The 19,559-nt window shown below is 38.9% G+C and overlaps 1 protein-coding gene across 3 annotated transcripts in view; it reads right to left on the bottom strand.

The window, feature by feature from the left end:
* Positions 1-203: 203 nt before the first annotated feature.
* LOC125451906 (DNA topoisomerase 1-like) overlaps positions 204-19,559 on the bottom strand; it is a 104,655-nt gene continuing 85,299 nt past the window's right edge. For 2 of the 3 annotated variants that reach the window (XM_048529643.1, XM_048529644.2), the window contains exons 7-14: positions 18,774-18,917; positions 16,100-16,285; positions 9,053-9,121; positions 8,836-8,950; positions 6,128-6,255; positions 3,412-3,506; positions 2,116-2,265; positions 212-1,766 (exon numbers count right to left, since the gene is read on the bottom strand). In XM_048529643.1, coding sequence (XP_048385600.1) covers positions 1,664-1,766; positions 2,116-2,265; positions 3,412-3,506; positions 6,128-6,255; positions 8,836-8,950; positions 9,053-9,121; positions 16,100-16,285; positions 18,774-18,917 — 990 coding nt within the window. In that variant the 3' untranslated portion in view covers positions 212-1,663. Of the gene's footprint in view, positions 1,767-2,115; positions 2,266-3,411; positions 3,507-6,127; positions 6,256-8,835; positions 8,951-9,052; positions 9,122-16,099; positions 16,286-18,773; positions 18,918-19,559 lie in introns of all 3 variants that reach the window. The other variant, XM_048529642.2, reaches the window with a different exon arrangement.

Raw genomic sequence — 19,559 nt, 5'->3', positions numbered from 1 at the left:
GAAAACATTTGGTTGATGCTGATTGAGACAATTCTGAATTTATTTGTGGCTGGTCTGCCCTTTGAAGATTGCCATAACAGATTTGATTGCATCTATTAATTGAACTACATTTCATTGCCCTTAGTTAACTGCAATAGATGCTGGACCCAAAACCTTGTTTATACTTCTTAAGGGCACCTAGCTCATCCATGGTATGCTGGACTGAGTATCACATCCTTCTCGTGAAGCAAATTTGGTCAAATCACACCTAACAAACTCTGCACACAACTATTTCTTGGAGGCTCTATTGGATTTTTTTATTCATTCTATGGTGGAACATTTGTCATGCAAGCAACTATTACAGTACTACATTACAAGAGAGTAAAAAGTAAATTCAAGTAAGGGAAACAAACTTACAATGGAGAACAGATTGTAATGTCTATCAATAAATGAAAGAAATATGCCCTTGGCATTGTGGCCACGATGACAGGGTTGGAGAGATCAAGATTTGAGATTCATTTAGCTGCTTGCTGGCTTCTTTTTGCATAGGTCTAATATTTTCTTGTGTTAGTTCTTCAGATTTATCTGATACTTAGATGGTGTCGGGAAGAAGAATACACTTGTCATAAATTCTTATTCTAGGAACTAGATTTAGTATGAGGACAGACTTTTGATATTTTCTCTTTTGACTGTTGCCTTTCCCGTTAGCCCTTAAACGTGTTATTTCTTGTCCAGTCGAGTCCAACACTGGCACCTCCACAGCAAATGGAAAGATTCTGAGTACATGATTTTCTTTAAACAAGTAAGTTCGTCACGATATTTTCAAACATTCTCTTTTTGTTTCAAGTGACTTTATTACATAACATTACATATATAACACCATATATAAGCATAATATTTTTAGAATATTCTCCTGTGTACCATTCTTAATATACAATTAATTTGGTTCCCTTGGTCACTTTCTTAGGCCTAAAAAGATAAGGATTAATTGACCCTAATCCTTGACGAGTACTCATCTATAAACAACAGTGCTAGATGCTTGAATTTTCTAACCTTCTTTAAAGGGTATTGTTTCCTTACAATGTTTTGTAATGTTCACTTTGTTTTTGCTCTATGCTTTTCTCTCCTAATAGCTTGAGCTAGACAGATACTGCATTTTTTTTATTTAAGCGACATTCACCCACAATTGCAATGATTGTGTACTTTACAGGCAACTATCATCTCTTCTGGGCTTCGCTGAAAGTCCTGCGTTCCAACTCAGACCACACAAAGATCAACTGTACAAAACAAGGGACATACATTTAAACCAAACTGCCCACAACTTTTAAAACAAAAGTTTAGAGGGAACTTGCAGGTTAACATTAACAACTTTTAGATGATAACGAGATGTACTAAGGCACCATTTAATTGCATGCTTACTCTCAACTGGCCCATCACTTCCCAATATGTGCTTATCAAAGCATGCTGCGATACAGCACCATTATGCCAAAACTTTTACATATTTCAAAACTTTCATCTTAATTCTTTCCGATTTAACATTTTCTATCAACTGTGCAACATAGCAACTGAAAAAAATTTCAACATATTGAAAGGAACAAATTCAATGAAGTGTTTAAGTACAGATGATTTTTTTCCCCAATCCCTGAGATACTGTGCAATTGTTTTCTTCAATGAAGAATTTCTTTTAGAATTCAAAATTTTCATCAGTCATATCGATGGCCCAAGCAAATTTCTCTCGCTGTGTCTTATTGTAGATCTTCTCAATAGGAACATGCCATTTCTTGCACCTTCAAAGACAACATGTAAAGGGATATGCATATTACATTTAGCCAGCAATTCTATGGTCATTTCATAAGGAAAGCCTATTCAAATATTTAATACATTAACAAGAGTTAATTGGTTTTATTAAATTCTGGACGAGGTAACATGAAATATCAGGGTACACGGTAAAGGAAAGAAAGAATGGAAAAAAAAAAGTGTTCTCTCTAATGCTAACTGCTTGGCACACAATTATCATGCTTGAACAACTTAATTTCTTCTAGCTTAGATTATGCAGGATATTAAATTACGTCAATCCAAAACTCAACCGAGGTTCAGGTAATACTGAATGTTAAAAGCTGTCAGGTTCTTACTGACCAAGCAATGGTGATTCTGGGATCAAGATAGTTGAGCTTGGACGTGCCCAATGCAATCTGTTTATTCTCCTCTCTGTCTGTTGCTTGAACTTCCAATTTCATCAGTTGTTCTTCTATCCTCTGTAACAGCTTTTTCTTCTTCTCTACAATCCTGTATAAAGAAATTTCATTAGAGTTCTTTAAGAATAGGATATCCTAATGTGCTATTTTCCATTACTAGTCTCCTTGCTTCAACAGTACAAGTAGATCATTTCATGTTTCTTTAAGAAATAATAGCAAACTTAAGAGGTCTTAATTTCAGGCTAAACCTTAACCTCCGTTTTATCACCTCCATCTCAAGACATTTACTTTTTTAAACTGACAAGGACACAATTCATAACTTCTTTCCCTCCCCTTCATTACTGCCACAAAAAGGGAGGGTGACGGCCTAGCAGCATTATTACTGGACTATTAATCCAGATACCCAGGTAATATCCCAAGGATCTGGACTTGAATCCTGCCATGATGGAGTCTAATAATGACCATGAATCCATTGTCAGTGGTCAGTAAAAACCGATCAACTGGTTTACTAAGATCATTTAGGGAAGGACATCTGCCACCTTTATCTGGTCTGGCCTACAAGCAACTCCAGACCCACAGCTATGCAATTGACTTAAATTGCCCTCTGGACAATCAAGGAAGGGTAATAAATGCTGGCCCAGTCAGTGATCCCCTCCTCCCATGAATTTTTTTTAGAAACGGCTTTCATTCATCAATTGTTTTCACTCGAAATCTCATACAATAAAGAGAAGCTCAGTCAACGGAGGTAATTCAGATAATGGGGTATAATAAAAGAAACAGAGCTAGGACATTCAGGGATAATGGCAGGAATCATTCTTTTATGGGAAGGGTAATGGAAATTTAGAACTCTCATCTGGTGACAAGTGAAAATATCAAAACAGGGTGTGTTAGGGAAGACTATTGAGGGCTATGGGTGCAATGCTAGTAGATCTTGTTAAAATTTACATCAGTTACAGTTTCATTAAACAGAAGATCTGGATGGAGGGGGCTGAATGGGCTAGGAATCAAAGGTAGCCACTGATGCTGGGTCAGCTCTTTATTACATATTTAACCAACTGAGCAAAGTGCGTGAAACTTTTATATATTCACATATTGTGTTTTAAAGCAAACAACTATTTGCAGCCAGTTAAAACAACAAAACCTGACATTAACACATTTTATTCCATCCATTGAAGGTCATTGTTTTAACTAGTGGATACTTAATTAATTGGAGAGATCCTATTCAGGAAATACTCACTGTTTTGATTTTTCATCTTTTTTAACTTTGTAATCCACCTTGGCATTTTTCAAATCTTTCTTTGCTACTGCAAGTTGTTCCTTTTTCGTTTCAATCTACGAATTGAAAGTATAAATTCTTTAAAAAAAAAAATTTGTTATTGTTGCATTTAGAAACCACCATTCCCATCATTGATTCATATGTTTATCTGTCAGACAGGAATACCACAAACAGTCTCCCTTTCTGCTTCCAAAAGAACGTTCATCTTTAGCCACTCACAAATGAACATTTCCCTAGTGTGAGGCTTAATATATCAATCACCTTTAGTAACCTTCAACAAATTCTCATTAAATGCACTGGAGACTAGTCGGTGTCAGAATTCTGGCTAAGTGGCACTGAGGCAGATTACTGTATCCCACTGCTAATGCCAATGCTGGCAGCTAAAGCTGGAAGAGCATTCCAGTGCAGTTCCATATTATAGCAGTAGGTGGTGTTGAATCTCTTTGTTCAGAGATGAGACAGATCTTTGGAACAAGCAGGTCTTGAATGTGGGTTTCCTACAACTACCTGGGCTATACATGTCAACCACTGCATCCTGTGAAGACTCCATTCCATTTTCCCAGTTCTTCAGTCTCCGCTGCATATTTTCCGACAAGCCAACTTTGACAAGGGACCCTCTGAAATGTCCACCTTCTTCCTCAACTGAAGATTTCCCAGCAGGGTTGTCAACAGGAGCCTCATCAGGTATGACCCATCTCTTGCACTTCTGCCCTCACCCCCTCTCTTCCTGCCCGCAACAGCGACAATGTTCCCCTTGTCCATATGCACCATCCCACCAGTATCCATAATCAGAAAGTCATCAACCTCTATTTCTGCCACCTACAGCAAGATGCTACCACCAGACACGCATTCTCCTCCTCCTCCCATGTCCACTTACCACAGGCACCATTTCCTCCAGGAAACCCTGGTCCACACCCAACATTACAGCCCCATGGCACCTTCCCCTGCAGCCACCACAGGTGTAACACCTGCCCATTTACTTCCTCAGTATCTGTGGGCCCAACCATATCTTCCACATGAAGCAGCACTTCTTACAATCTTGTCTACTGCATTCATTGCGCACAATGTGGTCTTCTCCATGTTGGGGAAAACAAAGCATAGACTAGGTGACCAATTTGCAGAACATCACATTCTATCCATTTAAATAAAAAGACCCTGAGCTTCTATCAGCCTGACATTTTAACAAACAACTCTGTTCCACAAGCCAACACCTCTGCAGCAGGCCTGCTGCAGTGTTCCAGTGAAGCTCATTGCAAGCAGGAAAAATAACACCTTTATTTTCCGCTGGAGGCCCCTGCAGCTCTCTGGACTCAATGTCAAGTTGAATAATTTTAGTGCCTGAACTCTATGTCCTTGCCCCCTATTCCATACACCTGGCCTTGTTGTCACAGTTTGCCATTACACACAACTGTTAGCCACCAGAAGTCTCCATTAACAGCTATTCACCCTTCCAGCCAGATTGATATCTACTCCTTTGTCTGTCTAACTGCTGTTCTTTTTCGGGCTCTATCCCTGCCTATTGTTTACTCCTTACCCCTCACCCACCTGACCACCATCCTATCTTCTCCATTCAAACTGACGTCTTCCTAGCTACCACCAGTTCTGAGGAAGAGTCACTGGACCTGAAATGTTAACCATGATTACTCTTTACAGATGTTGCCAGCCTACTGAGCTTTTTCATCAACTTCTGTTTTGTTTCTGATTTACAGCATACGCATTTCTTGTTTTTATTTTGAAAATACTCAATTAAGGAGTAAAGCATGTTTCAAGTATCCAACATGCATCCAGTAACAGTTGAGTTGACTTTTATATTATTTTACTTCAAAACAAATATAGCTACATGCAGATAGTTACAAGTACCGTGTCATCCGAGCTGTAATCTGTGCAGGGCTCTCAATTAATTGTCGGGAAATGCGTTCTTAATTTTGTCATTGAATAATTCAAATCTTTCAACATATTTCTTTCTCCCAAAATACACAATTTGTGACCCATAACACCATGTCAAAAAAAGGAACAAATCTGCTAAGAATAGCAGGTAGTGGCACGTAGACTATAAGGGGCTCCAAAAAGTTATGGCACAATATCTCAAACTGAATCAAAAGCATCATGTTCAATTTAAGAGATGACTTAATTGATGTTCTAAGGAAAATGGGTTGTTCATTACAGTGAGACTTTGAATAAAAATTAATAACTAAATTAATAGTATTAATAAGATTATTTTCTCTGTAGAGAAGTTTGGTGAAATATTTCAAAAAAATATTGTGGAATGAGCAGTGGAAGGCCCTTCAACAAGATTGTAGAAATGGAATTCAAACAGTACAGTGGCTCAGCAGTTAGCATTGCTGCCTCACAGCTCTAGGGACCCGGGTTCAATTCCACTCTCAGATACTCATCTGTGCGAAGTCTGCACGCATCTCCCCATGGTTGTGCAGGTTTCCTCCTACAGTCCAAAGATGTACAGGTTAGGTGGACTGGCCCTGCCAAATTGCCATTGGTATCCAGGATGTGTTGCTAGATGGATTAGCCTTGGGAAATGCAGGATAACAGGGAAATGGTGGGGTGGCAGGTCTGGGTGGGATGATCTTTAGAGAGTTGGTGTGGGACCCCCATCCACATCCCCATTTCCACTGCAATGGAAATAAACATTTGTTTGGTTGTGTTTATTTCTGAAACTTACCTTGGCCTGAATGTTTTTCATGGCTTTCTCGTAAGTTTTTGGGGGTGTCCTCTGGTGGTTACAAAGAATAGCCACTGCTCTGTTAGCTCGATTGTAGGACAGGATTTTTTCTGCGATACTTTCTTCAGCTGAAAAGAAGAAAAAGTAGTAAGCAATCATTGTAAAACTAAGTTATTTCAGATAAGATTTTAAAAACACCAGCTATCACATAGCTATGTCACGTTGTGAAAAATCATGGATTACTCAGTCACTTGAGCATTCAATTACATCATGGCTGAATTGGGTCTCAAATCCACTTTTCCACATTTCATCTTGCCTGATACAGAAAATAGATTTTTGTTGGACTAATGCAAGTCTGGCAACATCTGTGAAGGAAAAAACAGAGTTAGCGTTTCGGGTCCGGTGACCCTTCCTCAAAACTGACCCGAAACATTAACTGTGATAACGGGAACTGCAGAAGCTGGAGAATCCAAGATAATAAAATGTGAGGCTGGATGAACACAGCAGGCCAAGCAGCATCTCAGGAGCACAAAAGCTGACGTTTCGGGCCTAGACCCTTCAGAGAGGGGGATGGGGAGAGGGAACTGGAATAAATAGGGAGAGAGGGGGAGGCGGACCGAAGATGGAGAGAAGAGAAGATAGGTAGCAGTGGGAGAGAGATTCCCTGACGTTGGTCCGGAGGGAGGAGGGTGACTTCTTCAGGTTAGGCATCCTTGGAAGAGGCTTCGCAGTGAGGTTAAAATTGTATCAATGATAATGGGAACTGCAGATGCTGGAGAATCCAAGATAACAAAGTGTGGATCTGAAACATTAACTGTTTTTGGCTTCACAGATGCTGCCAGACTTGCTGAGCTTTTCCAGCAACTTTGCTTTTGTTCCTGATTTACAGCATCCACAGTTCTTTTGGTTTTTAATTAAAAATCTACTTGCCCTGTCTTCAGAGCTTCAATTGTTTTCAGCATCCACAGTCTTTCAGTGGGGGGAAAACAGTTCCAGATTTACACTACACTTGGGAGATAAATTGCTTCTCAATTCCATTGCTTTAATTCTGCAATGTAATGATAACCAAAATTCTCTTTGGGATGTTGATGAAAGGATCAATAGAAGTCACAACAGAGGAAGCAAGTCCCCTGCTCCTTACTGAAAAAGCTCTTTTATGTCCCAGATGAACTGAAGCTCAGCTCAATGTTTCATCTGAAAGATAGGGCCTCAGAGTTACTCAGTACTTCACTAGAGTGTCAGCCAAAGCTTCAGTGCTCAAGCATTGCAATAAGAAATAGGACTATAACAACACTTCTCCATAGCATTATCACAGTCTATCACACCAAAATGAACAATTTATAAATGAATGAAGGTTTTGGAAAAGGAACACTGGACCAGAGGATTTCATTTTTGATGCTACAGGTTTAAAGAGAACTCACTTCCACTGTGGACACGGACATAAGCCCTACACGCCTAAAACGTTCACTTGCTTTAAGAATAGGCTGTGTTTGTTGACACTGCAGGCTACAGCAGACACTGAGGTTGCAGTGGTGGTCGTGTCACTGTCAGTGACAGAACACTATTTTTGATACCTGCCAATTGCTGCCCTGCTCTCAATCTCTCAGCCTCACTGGCCTACCTGCCACTCGCTGTCCCATCGGTCAACCCTCTTGTGAGCCAGCACCCAAACATTTGTGTCCTCTGAGTGAATGGTTGCACCACATGCAAACTTCCCTTGCTGCATTGAATGAGATGACAGCTACTAGGGCATGATGATAGCAGCTGCACACATTTGCTGCTCCAGTAAGATCGCAGGAAATGCAGAAATGGATCTTTTGAGCAGTGACTACCGAATTACTGCCATGTTTATAAAATCAATGACGTGCGGCACTCTGCATTTTATCAGATTCCTAAAAGCCCAATTTTCACAGTAAAGTCCACTGGGGGACTGTCACAGCAGGGATGAGAGTTTGTGGAAGAAATAACACATCGTTTCGTACTACATTCGCTGCCATACGGAAAACTTAAAAGGTCCCAGGTTTAATGTTATGAGAAAGATAGTTCAGGTTAGGGGAAAGCACATAGGTCATATTTCACGGTCAAGTATGTAGTCCAGATGTTAGACTAGGTTTTAATCTGCAATGTTTCATGGGTGGCTACCCAGATAAGTACTGTAGATCTATCTGAAGTCTCCGATTCTAGCTCCATCTGAGGCATTTGCAGAGGGTCACAGAACAGAGGAATTGCTCATGGGAAATTGAAACATTTGCACATATTGTCTAACAGGACCACTTTAAAGTCCCTGTGTGCATCTCCAGTTATAAGTCTGGTCTCAAGAGACCTGATCATTTGGCCCAAAATGTTTTAAATATAGATATTGTTATAATGCACTCAACATGGAAACCATCTCCCAGAAAAAGTGTTTTATGCTGTGATGTTCATTGTGGATAAGATTTGGCTAGTTCACTAGGGAGATTTCTCTTGATCTTCTTTGAAATGATGCCATGGAACGTTTTACACCCACCAGAGCAGTCAGATGGGACTCATTAGAAATTTGACAATGCTGCATTTCCTCAGTGCCATACTGGACTGTTATCCTTGGCATTTGGGTTGAAGCCACAGAATTGAATTTGAATTTGAAAATTTGAATTTCTAACTCAAGGGGTGACAGTGCTACCCACCCACGTGAACATAAAGGTTCACTGTTAGCATAACTATTCACTTACGATCAGTCAATTCAGCCAATTGTTCTTGCAACGTGATGGAAGCATTGTATGTTCGAAACACTTTGGCAGTGAGCCCCTCCATTAACTCCTGAAGGTGTTTGTTCAGATCAGAAGTCTAAAAGAAAATACATTACTTTCATATAGATATAGTGAAAAGTTGATGAAACTGCATATTTGTCAAACTCACTCAATGTAGATACATCTAAATACAACATACATTCAATCTGTCAAACAGATCATCTGTAGGATCCTTATTCTCCATGAACAATTTTAGATTCTTGAACACCTGGTTAGAAAGAAATACAAACAAACATCACTCTGGAATTGTATATATTGTACAAAAGAAAGAAATAAAGAATTTTACACAGAGCCTTTCATGAGTTCAGGGTGTCCCAAACATTTCACACCCAATAACAATTATTCCTGAATTGTACTCATGGTTACAATACAGGAAATGTGGAAGACAAATTATATACACAATTGATTCAAGTCAGCAATGAGATATACGGCCAAACAAATTTACCTAATTAAGACGGGTTGAGGATTAATGTCAGTCAAGACAGACAAGAACTCTATTGCTCTTTTTCAAGAATCCCACAGAATATTGTGTCCAGTTGATGCAACAGACAATCTCAATTTTAACATCTGATTTCACTGTCACAACCCTAAAACGCGCAGCCAAGGAAGTGTAAACGTGGACTCAGAATTCTAGAGAGTGGTTTGAACGCAATCTACTGACCAAGAAGGGGAAAATACCAACTAAGCCATGGCTGACATTGAGGTACAGCTGTAGTACTGCTGGGGCTATTCTATACAGCCAGCACGGACTCTAGATAGACTGAATAGCCACCTTCAACGCTGTAAATGACCCTAAAGTAGAAAGACAATGTGATCACGACTATTTCATCATAATTCAGGATTAGCAACACACAACTTTAAGCCTGCTATTCCATTCTGATCAAAATGCCAGTCACTCCTTAGATTTTAGTGAAGTTTAATGAAAAGGCAAATAAAAAGTTCAGTGTCTACTTGAAATACAATGAAGTATTCAGAATTGATATTTTCTTCCAAATTTAGGAGATGAATTTGGACAGTATGTCGTGGAGTCAACAAGAATGGTTATAATAGACATGTGCAATAAAATAGGATCGATGATGATCTTGGATTGAGCACACTGGGTACCAGCGACCACAATCTGGTTGAATTTCACAGTTTGAGGGAGAAAAAAAAATTGTGTCCAGGACTTGAACTTCCGTTAGGGCATGAAAACAGAACCAGATAAAGTGAACTGACAAAACAGGTCAAGATACAGGTCAGTGAAGATGCAGTGGCAAACATTTAAGGGATATTTTCCTCCTAATTCACACACTGGATACATTACATAGGGAAAGAAAAGTTCCAAGGAGAGGACTTATAATCTGGGGTTAGCTGCAAAGTTTACTATAGTACCAAATTTAAAGGGTGGCAAGTCAGAAGATTGGTTATAAGATTTAAAAAATGTACTAACAACAAAAAAAAACAAAGATTAGAGTATGGGAGTATATTATCTAGAAATTTAAAACAAATAGTAACAGTTTCTTTAGGTACAAGTAAGGAATTTCTCATCCAAAAATCTTGGAACTAACTGTCCTTCAGATGAAGGATACTTTTTTGGTTTTTGGACAGTTATCCTATCGGTCCATTTGAGTCCTTTGTAAAAAACAAAATTTTTAAAAAATCTCTTTGCCAGACCTGCAGACACCTGGAGTTCAGACCAGCTGAAAACACTTTGCTTTTTAGGTCGAATTGGTCCAAGTGAAGTTCTTTTCCAAACAGCGTAAAGTCAGCATGTCTACAGGTCTGTTCGGGTCCACTTTTGAAAAAGACCTTCAGTTGCTAGGTCTTTTTGATTTTTTGACACACGGGCAAAGAATACTCAAACTATATTTTAAACAAGTTAACAGAAAGAGCAGTGGTAAATAGTGGAGGATTAATAATAGAAAAAAAATGTCAAATGAATTGAACCAGTATTTTGCATCAGGTTTCACTAAAGAAAAGTAACATTATAGAAACAGCAGTAAATCAAGAAATGGAAGGGAGGGAGGAATTCAAGAACATTAGAATCACCCAGGGAAGAAGTAATCAGAATATTGTTGGTGCTGGAGCAGACCAGTCAATGGGTCCTGCTAGAATTCATCATAGGGGATTAAAAGAAACAGCTGAAAAATTTATGCATTGGTTTTAATTATTCTAAATTCTCCAGAAAAGCTGAATTAGAAGGAAAATAGTGAGTATAGCTTCTTTAAGGAGGGAGGGAGACATAAAGCAGGAAATTACAAGCCCTCTGTCAGAGGGAAAATATTAGACAGTATGAATATATGAAATGCAGCACTATAAGTAGGTCATTCAGCCTTGCAAACATGTTCCATCATTCAAAAAGCTCATGGTTGAGCCATTTATGATCTGCATTTCATATTCCCATTTATCCCCTCGCCTGACAAAAATCTAATTGCCTTTATTAAAAATATTCCATGACCCTATTGCCACTACCTTTTAGGAGAGGGAGCTCAAAAGTCACAAAATCTTGAAAGAAAAGACTGCCCAACTGTTCCACAAGAATAACCCATAATTTAAAAGGCATGTCTTTTAGTTCTGGACTTGCCCACAGCAGGGAAATATCATTGCATGCCTAGCTCAGTTTTCAAAATCTTTAAATCAACCCACTTGAATGATCCCTTGCTCTTCTCAACTCCACTGGAAACACTTTTAGCCTGTCTAATTTAGTCAAACAAGAATACCCACTCATTCCAGGTATCAGCACAGGAAATGTCCTCTGAATTACCTCCAATGCAGTTTTTTTTTTAAAAGAAAAGATATAAAGAGACCAATTTAAACATCCATTTTGAGATGTGCTCACCAATGCCATGTATAACCAAACCACAATATCTTCACTTTTATGTTCTGCCCAAATTGTAAGGATGGCATCCCATTATAGCCTTATCCATTGTGTTAAATCTGCATACTAACTTGCGACTCGTGCACTAAATCACAGATCCATCTGCACCTCAACAGTCTACAAATGAAAAATTTCAGGTAATATATGGAGGACCCTGATTTTAGAACATCTGATTTAGATACCTAGCAATGCAATTGCATCTAGGAGTGTAGTGTAATTTTAAATAAAAACACATGAACATTTCCTGTACTTAAGACTGACAACTTTATATTATCGTGCAGTGTTCTGACGTGTACTAATTGACTTATGAACAGACTCGGGTACAGAACCAATTCACAAATTCTATCAAAGTAAACAGCTTCACAATTTGCGACATTCTATTCCATCTGCCAGATGTTTGCTCACTGATTCAAGCTATCTATATCCATGCATACACAGTCAAATAACACAAATAGTCCAACCCGTCCATGCTGACCAGGTATGCCAAACTTAAATAGTCCCAATTTGCCTGCATTTGATTCCTCTAAACCATTCCTATTCACGCATGTGTTCATATGTCTTTTAAACGTTGTAATTGTACCAGTCTCTACCACTTCCTCTGGGAACTCATTCGATTTTTACACACAGGGTGGTGTGTATATGGAATGAGTTGCCAGAGGAAAAGTTGCCCCTTAGGTCCCTTCATAATCATTCCCCTTTCACTTTAAACCTATGCCCTCTAGTGTTTGACTTCCCTATTCTAGGGAAAAGACCTTGGGTGTACACGCTCTAAGCCCCTCATGATTTTATAAGTCTTTATAAAGACCACACAACTCAGCCTCTGACGCTCTAAGGAAAAAAGACCCAGCCTATCCAGCCACTCCGTACAACTCAAACCCTCCAGTCCAGCAAAATCCTTGTAAAGTAATTTCTAATACCTTTTTCAGTTTAACATCTTTCCTGGAGCAGAGCAACCAGATCGTATGCAGTATTCCACAAGTGCCCTCACCACTATCAACAGGATAGAGCTGAAAGAGAAAGACAGTTGGGCAGATAAAGGAGTTGGTAACGATAGCAACTCCTTTGTCTGTCCATCTGTCTCTCTCTCTCTCTCTTTGGGCTCAATTTTAATCGGTTACTCCTTACCCAACCCACCTCCCTACTTTCTCCACATAAACTGACGTTTTCAAAGCCACCAACAGTTCTGAGGAAGGGTCACCAGACCTGAAACATTAACTGCTTTTTCCTTCACAGATGCTGCCAGACCTGCTGAGATTCTCCAGCAACTTTGTTCTTGTGCAAAGATTAACTTCTGCTTACAACCAGTTAATTTTCGATCTGTGTTAACATGTTAACCCCTACATGAGCTTTTGATTTCCACAGTAACTGCTTTTTGTGACTGCTTATGAAATATCTAATGGAAGCGTAGAATATCTATAGGTTCACCTTTAATCATTACATGTTACTCCTTCAAAAAAAACTTGAATTATCTAGTTAAATTAGATTTCCCTTTCATGAAACCGTGCCCACTCTTGTGGATTACCTTGAGTTTTCTAAGTGTTTTAATGACTAATGCCAATACTTTACCCAGGCATCAAGCCAACTGGCCTACAGTAGTCTGCTTTCTTCCCTACTTGAATTAAATGCCTTATGTATGATACTTTCCAATCAGATTTCTGAATCTATGGAATTTTGGAAAATTAACATTAATGCATCCACCACCTCATTAACCACTTCTTTTAAGGCCCTAGGATAACAAGTGAACCTGGAGGCTTGTCAGCTCGTGGCTCTATCAGCTGTGATCTTATTAGGCCATAAAATACAGGAGCAGAATTAGGCCAGTCAGCCCATCGAGTCTGTTCTGCCATTTGAGCATGATTGATAGATTTCTCAATCCAGTTCTTCTGCCTTCTCCCCACAACCTTTGATCCCCTTGCTAATTAAGAACCTATCACTGTCTTAAACTTAATGACATGGCCTTTTATAGCAATGAGTTCCACACAATCACCACCCTCTGGCTGAAGAAATTCCTCATCTCAGATCGAAAGAGTTGTTCCTTCACTGCGACTGTTTCCCTCGATCCTTGTCTCAAATCTTCCCCATATCCTTCTAAACTCCATCAAGGACAGACCCAGCATCAACTGCTTCTCATATGACAAGATCTGCATCCTCAAGATCATTCTTGTGAATTGCCTCTGAATGCCCTCAAATTGCAATACATCTCTTTCTATATAGGACCCAAAACTGCTTACAATATTCTAAATATGTCCTAAGCAAAGCCTTCCACAACCTCAGAAGTACATCTCTGCTCTAGTTTTCTAGTTCTCTTGGAATGATTGCCAATATTGCATGTGTCCCTAATTGCCAAGTGAAGCTGCATGTTCACCTCAAGAGAATCCTGAACAAGGTCTCCCAAGTCACTGTCTACTTCAGATGCCTGAAGCCTTTTCCTCTTTGGTGGAGCATGTTGAAGGAGCTGAGTGACCTACTGCTGTTCCTAATTTCTATATTCATATTTTGAGGAAAATATTACTGAGATGCTGTTGGAAGTATCCTACAGTAGAAGCAGTTGATGAAATAAGAGCACCTTACCCAATGGCTCAGGGGATTTAACCAGGGTAGAAAACATACTTTTCTCTACAGTATAGCCTTGCACATTTCCCCTTCAGGTGAGGCAGCTGGCCACATTGCATTCAAGTCCTAACTGTAGGAATTGCACATGCTGGGAACCTGAGATAGCAAGGTGTAGAGCTGGATGAACACAGCAGGCCAAGCAGCATCAGAGGAGCAGGAAGACTGACGTTTTGGGCCTAGACCCTTCTTCAGAAAAATTATCCTTTTTCTGAAGAAGGGTCTAGGCTCGAAACATCAGCCTTCCTGCTCGGCCTGCTGTGTTCATCCAGCTCTACGCCTTGGTATCCCGACTGACATGCTGCTTTTTGGCTGCTGCTCATTCATTTAAGTGCTCAATCAGCATTCCAATTCTATTTTGCAGAAGTCTCTACAGATAACCCCAAGTTTCATGCACCCTAATTTGTGAACCACTATAGTCGAGAAATTAACACCACAGTGGTATAATCTAGGCTGTACTTTTGCTCATGCCTTATCGCAAGTTCATAATCTCATTTGTCATGAATGGCAGATGCTTGCTGCTTGAGTAGGTTAACTGTTGCAGCAACAAGTCACGCAGACCTGGAAGATCTTAGCTTTGAATTGTACTGTCAATTTAAGTAAATGCAATTGGAACAGCACAAGGAATTAAATGTTAGGATTTGAATCTTCGCATTTGGAGGAGCAAGAACACTATAATCCTGTAAATCAGGACCAAAAACAGAAGTTGCTGGAAGCTCAGCAGGTCTGAAAGCATCTGTGAAGAAAAAAAAAAAAATCAGTTAATGTTTCAGGTCCAGTGACCCTTCCTCAATCCTGCAAATGTCTTATTCGTAATCATTTTCCAGTGACTGTACATGCAGGATTTACTTTTGATTATTCCTTTCAAAATGTTCCCATGAACACCTGTGATACTTGGCAGTCTGGTTGTCGTATTCCACTGATCAAGGAACCAATGAGCAAAAACTGTCTCACGTGAATTCATGCTTATTAAAATGTGGTCACTGGTACATCATCTGCAATTCTTAATGCTCATCAATCCACGAAAACAGAGCCAGATTTTAACCATACCCATGAAAAGGACAGGAGCTGATAACATCTGAGTTAATGCGAGTAAATTATGAATTATTCAGCAACCTCATGGTAGTCCACTCAATTTGATTCCATATAGGGTGCAAGTTCTTTTAGAAGATTTGTTCATAGAATATGCATGTTCCTTGCTGGGCCAACATTTATCGCTATCCCTAATATCCCTTGAATGGAGTGGCTTTCTTGGTCATATCAGGGAACAGTTTTAACACATTGCTGAGGGTGTGAAATCAGATATATGTCACATCAGGTTTTTTTTTCCCCTCTAAAAGGGACACTAGTAAACCAGATGGGGTTTGTGAGGATTCATGATGTCACAATTAGGCTAGCTTTTTCTAATTAAATAGTTTTGTTCAATTCAAATTTTATTTGTCTTGGGTGGAATCTGAACCCATATACCCCAGAACATTCATCTTAACATCTGAATTACTAGTCTAGTGACATTAGCACTACGCTATTGCCTCTCCCATGCTTATCTGCATAACTTAGTATTACACTAGATCACTCAAAGAATTTGTAGAGATTTTAAGCTATCATACTTTAGACCAAACAATCATACTTAAGTAACTGAATCAAATCACATTAAAGCAAGTTAAAAATGATAGATATTATGTCATGCAGCGCATTGTTCACTGGAAATGAACTCTGTACCTGTTTTTCCACTGGAACCTTATTATAGTATCTAATAGAGTCCTTTCCAAGGAAGTCAAATTCTACCACACACTGCTGTCCATTATCATTTTCATGCAACTTAATGTGTTCAACACGGAGTGAGCAGCAACCAACTGTGTCAGCAGTCTCTCCTTCTTCCTTTTCATTCCCAGCTCTTAGTGCTAACTATAAAAGCATAAAAAATAAAACGTTATTTAATTAAAGGCACAATTTAAAGCAGCCATATACAGAGTTAAATTTTCTAAACATTGCAAGTACATTGCCATTTGAAGGAATTTCTCCAGTTTGCCATTAGTGTAATGACTATAGTTTGAATACTGCAGTTATAATGACTGTAGGATTGTTAATATTCACTATTACTGTGAAGCACAGAGAAATCTCTGTCATCTGTGTACATACAATTAAACAATCAAACCTCAAATAAACAGTGAAGAAGGATGACAACATCTGGATGACTCTAACACTACATGATAGCCAGAAACAGGAAGATGGTGCTGGCAAACTCAAGGCAGATGATTTTGTGATCCAGGAGGGAGGCTTGAGACACCTAGGATGCTTAGAAAGACCTGTACTAGCCAGGAAGATTGTGTGTGAACAGGGTGGTTACAAACGTACGTGCTAGATGGTTAATTACAGATCTTGCAAAGAGTTCAAACTAATTTGGATGGGCACCAAGACACAGCACTGGATAGAAAGACATGGTGTATAATCCAACAACCACTGAAGAATACGTAGGCAGTACAGGAAGTAAAATGGAGAAAAAGGTAAAGTGGGCTAGCATGATGTTGTAATACACATTGATATTAAGTTTAAACTAAGGATGAGGAGCTACAGGCGCAACTTAATCACAGATAGGTGAATTATTCCTCTATTAATGGCTATAAATATCTTAGAAGGTGCGGGACACAAAAAGAATGAAAGGAAAGGTGGTAGTAGTATTGATCAAATATTACAGTTCTACAGAAGAAAGTGAAAATGGCCAAGTGGAAGACATTTGATTTTAGTGATTTGCGATCAAGATGGGGTGGGTTATAAAGATTTCCAAGCAAAAAATGATCATTGGGAGACTTTTAAAGACAGTGTTGGCTTGTACATAGGCCAAATATATATCCATCAGGGCAAATAAGATAGGGCATTAAAAGCTACGGCTCCCTAGATGACAAAGCAAAGAGATATTAAAATAAATAAAGTAGGAGACAAACATCAGCTATAGAATATAGAGAAATGGGATGAAAATGGCAACAAGGAGAGCAAAGAGAATGAGAAAATATTAGAGAAACAAAAGGGGGGGGGGGACATCAAATATATTTAAAAACATAGAAAAGCAAAGATTGTTAAAGACCAGGTGGATCCACTCAGGCTAAAAACTAGAAATCTTTTGGAGGCAGTGGATGTAACAGAGGAAGTAGTAAAAGAAAAAAAAAAGGAAAGTTAAATCACCTGTGGAGAGATCCACATGTGCAACTATGGTATTAGATCAATCTTGTTACCTCTGTCATTAGAGACAGCAAGCCAAATTAAATCCACCTCACGAAGACGACATAGTGAAATTAAAATATTCAGTGACACTCAAACTTGCCCAATTGTTCCTAACTAGATATTATGATTAACAACCTCAGAAACTAAGTTTAAATTAAAATAAACAATTTATTGTTGATATTGGTAGTTCAGCAAAGCAAACTTAAACAATGTAACCTACTTAAGGTGCACCACTGAGGTCCAACTTTCTTTGTTTTTAAGCCCACTCATACAGACACAGTTAAGAGATAAATTAGGAGGAAATTTAGAAAAATTTGTAATTTGCCTGTTTGACAACTATTTCAACAATAAGTACCAGACCTTTATGTAATCATTGAACAATGCACTGTATTACACGCACATGGAGCTGCATCTTGCTTTAACTCTAAAGTCACAAGTTGATGCAATCAGCTTCCAGCAGGGTCCAAGGAATATTCACTTATTCCATACAAACAGAAATTTTTTTCTCAAAGCATTCAACAATTCTTTAACCACATATAAAACTACAGAGCTTAAAACTCAAAACACAGGTTTCCAGTCCAGTAGCTCCCAAGCACACAGTCTTCTCCCTCAAACAACCCACTCAAAACCAGTTCTAAATGTTTTCTTTCTTTTCCAAAATTCTCGGTTGTTAGTCGGCCGGCCCTGGATTTTCCTTGATTGACCAATGCAACGTCCAGCCTGCTCCCAGTTACTGATAAAATCACCAGAACTACACTCCAATGTTCTAAAGGAGGTAGCAAAGATATTGTGGAGGCATTGGTTGTGATCTTGGAACTACTGGAGGGTCCCAGACGAGTGCAAAATAACTAATGCAACACTCCAGTTTAAGAGAAGGAGGAAGATGTCGTCAGGAAAGTTTTCCTCCTCCCTGTGAGGGGGTTTTATCTATACATCCTTTTTTGTCTTTAAGTGCATCCTCGTGAAGACTGATGCCATGTACTCAATTCTTCAACTAAACCCTCTGCCTTTAATCAGAAGATAATTTTGCTGATTACTTACTTGTACATTCTTGGCATTTTGGTGGAATTCAAACCTATATCTCTTAACACAACAATAGCCTCTGTCTGATCTACACCACGGTCTCTCCCCACCATAAAACAGTGTAAAAAAATACATTATAAAAATATCATACCTTGTCAATGAAATATAGTGCCACTGCTCGTTGCCGTGTTTTCATTTCCCTCGATTTCCAGTCTACACGATATTGATTCCTGATTGCATCAATTTTTTCTTTCAGGCGTCGAGCGACTTCATACTTCTGCCAGTCCTTCTCACCCTGAGAGTATTAATAGACATAAATACAAAGTCTGTTCTGTTCATCAATTAATTGTTCGATACACCATTGCATTGTATTCCAGAGTAAAAGAAAATGAGCTCCGAGCACGTCACCCTCCATGCTTCAATGATGGTCGTGGGACAAAAACAAAAAGCAATTCTCAAACTGAATCTCAAATTGCACTGGAAATAGCTAATCTAAGTCATATTTCTGTGAGAATATTACAAATCAGAATGCCTAAGCCATACACATGAGGGGAATAGCCATTTTTTGAGGCTGTCAATAGATTCCTGCTTTGAAATATGCAGGTTTAAGGAATCATCAGGCTTAGATTTGATGCTACTTGGTCAAAAGCCTTATAAATAAATAGTTTAGATTCACACAAAAAGATTATTATCTGCACAAATCAATCCCATTCTCCATCAATTATGAATCGGTCCCTATAGAAGGTACCTGGTAGCACCTATTGCCCTCAAACTGTATGGCTACTTCACTTCCCAACATATTAAATTATGAGGGGAGAAAAGAATCTAAAATCTGAACAGGAGGATAGAAGTGCAGTTTGATTTCACAAAAAGAAAATCTGTCAAAAGGATGGTGAGGAAAATGTGACTATAACAATTTTGCAGTTCCAAAACTGCA

The sequence above is a fragment of the Stegostoma tigrinum genome, chromosome 5, assembly GCF_030684315.1.
Source record: "Stegostoma tigrinum isolate sSteTig4 chromosome 5, sSteTig4.hap1, whole genome shotgun sequence".
In the NCBI taxonomy this organism is placed as follows: domain Eukaryota; kingdom Metazoa; phylum Chordata; class Chondrichthyes; order Orectolobiformes; family Stegostomatidae; genus Stegostoma; species Stegostoma tigrinum.
This window is presented reverse-complemented; position numbering and strand designations above follow the sequence as displayed.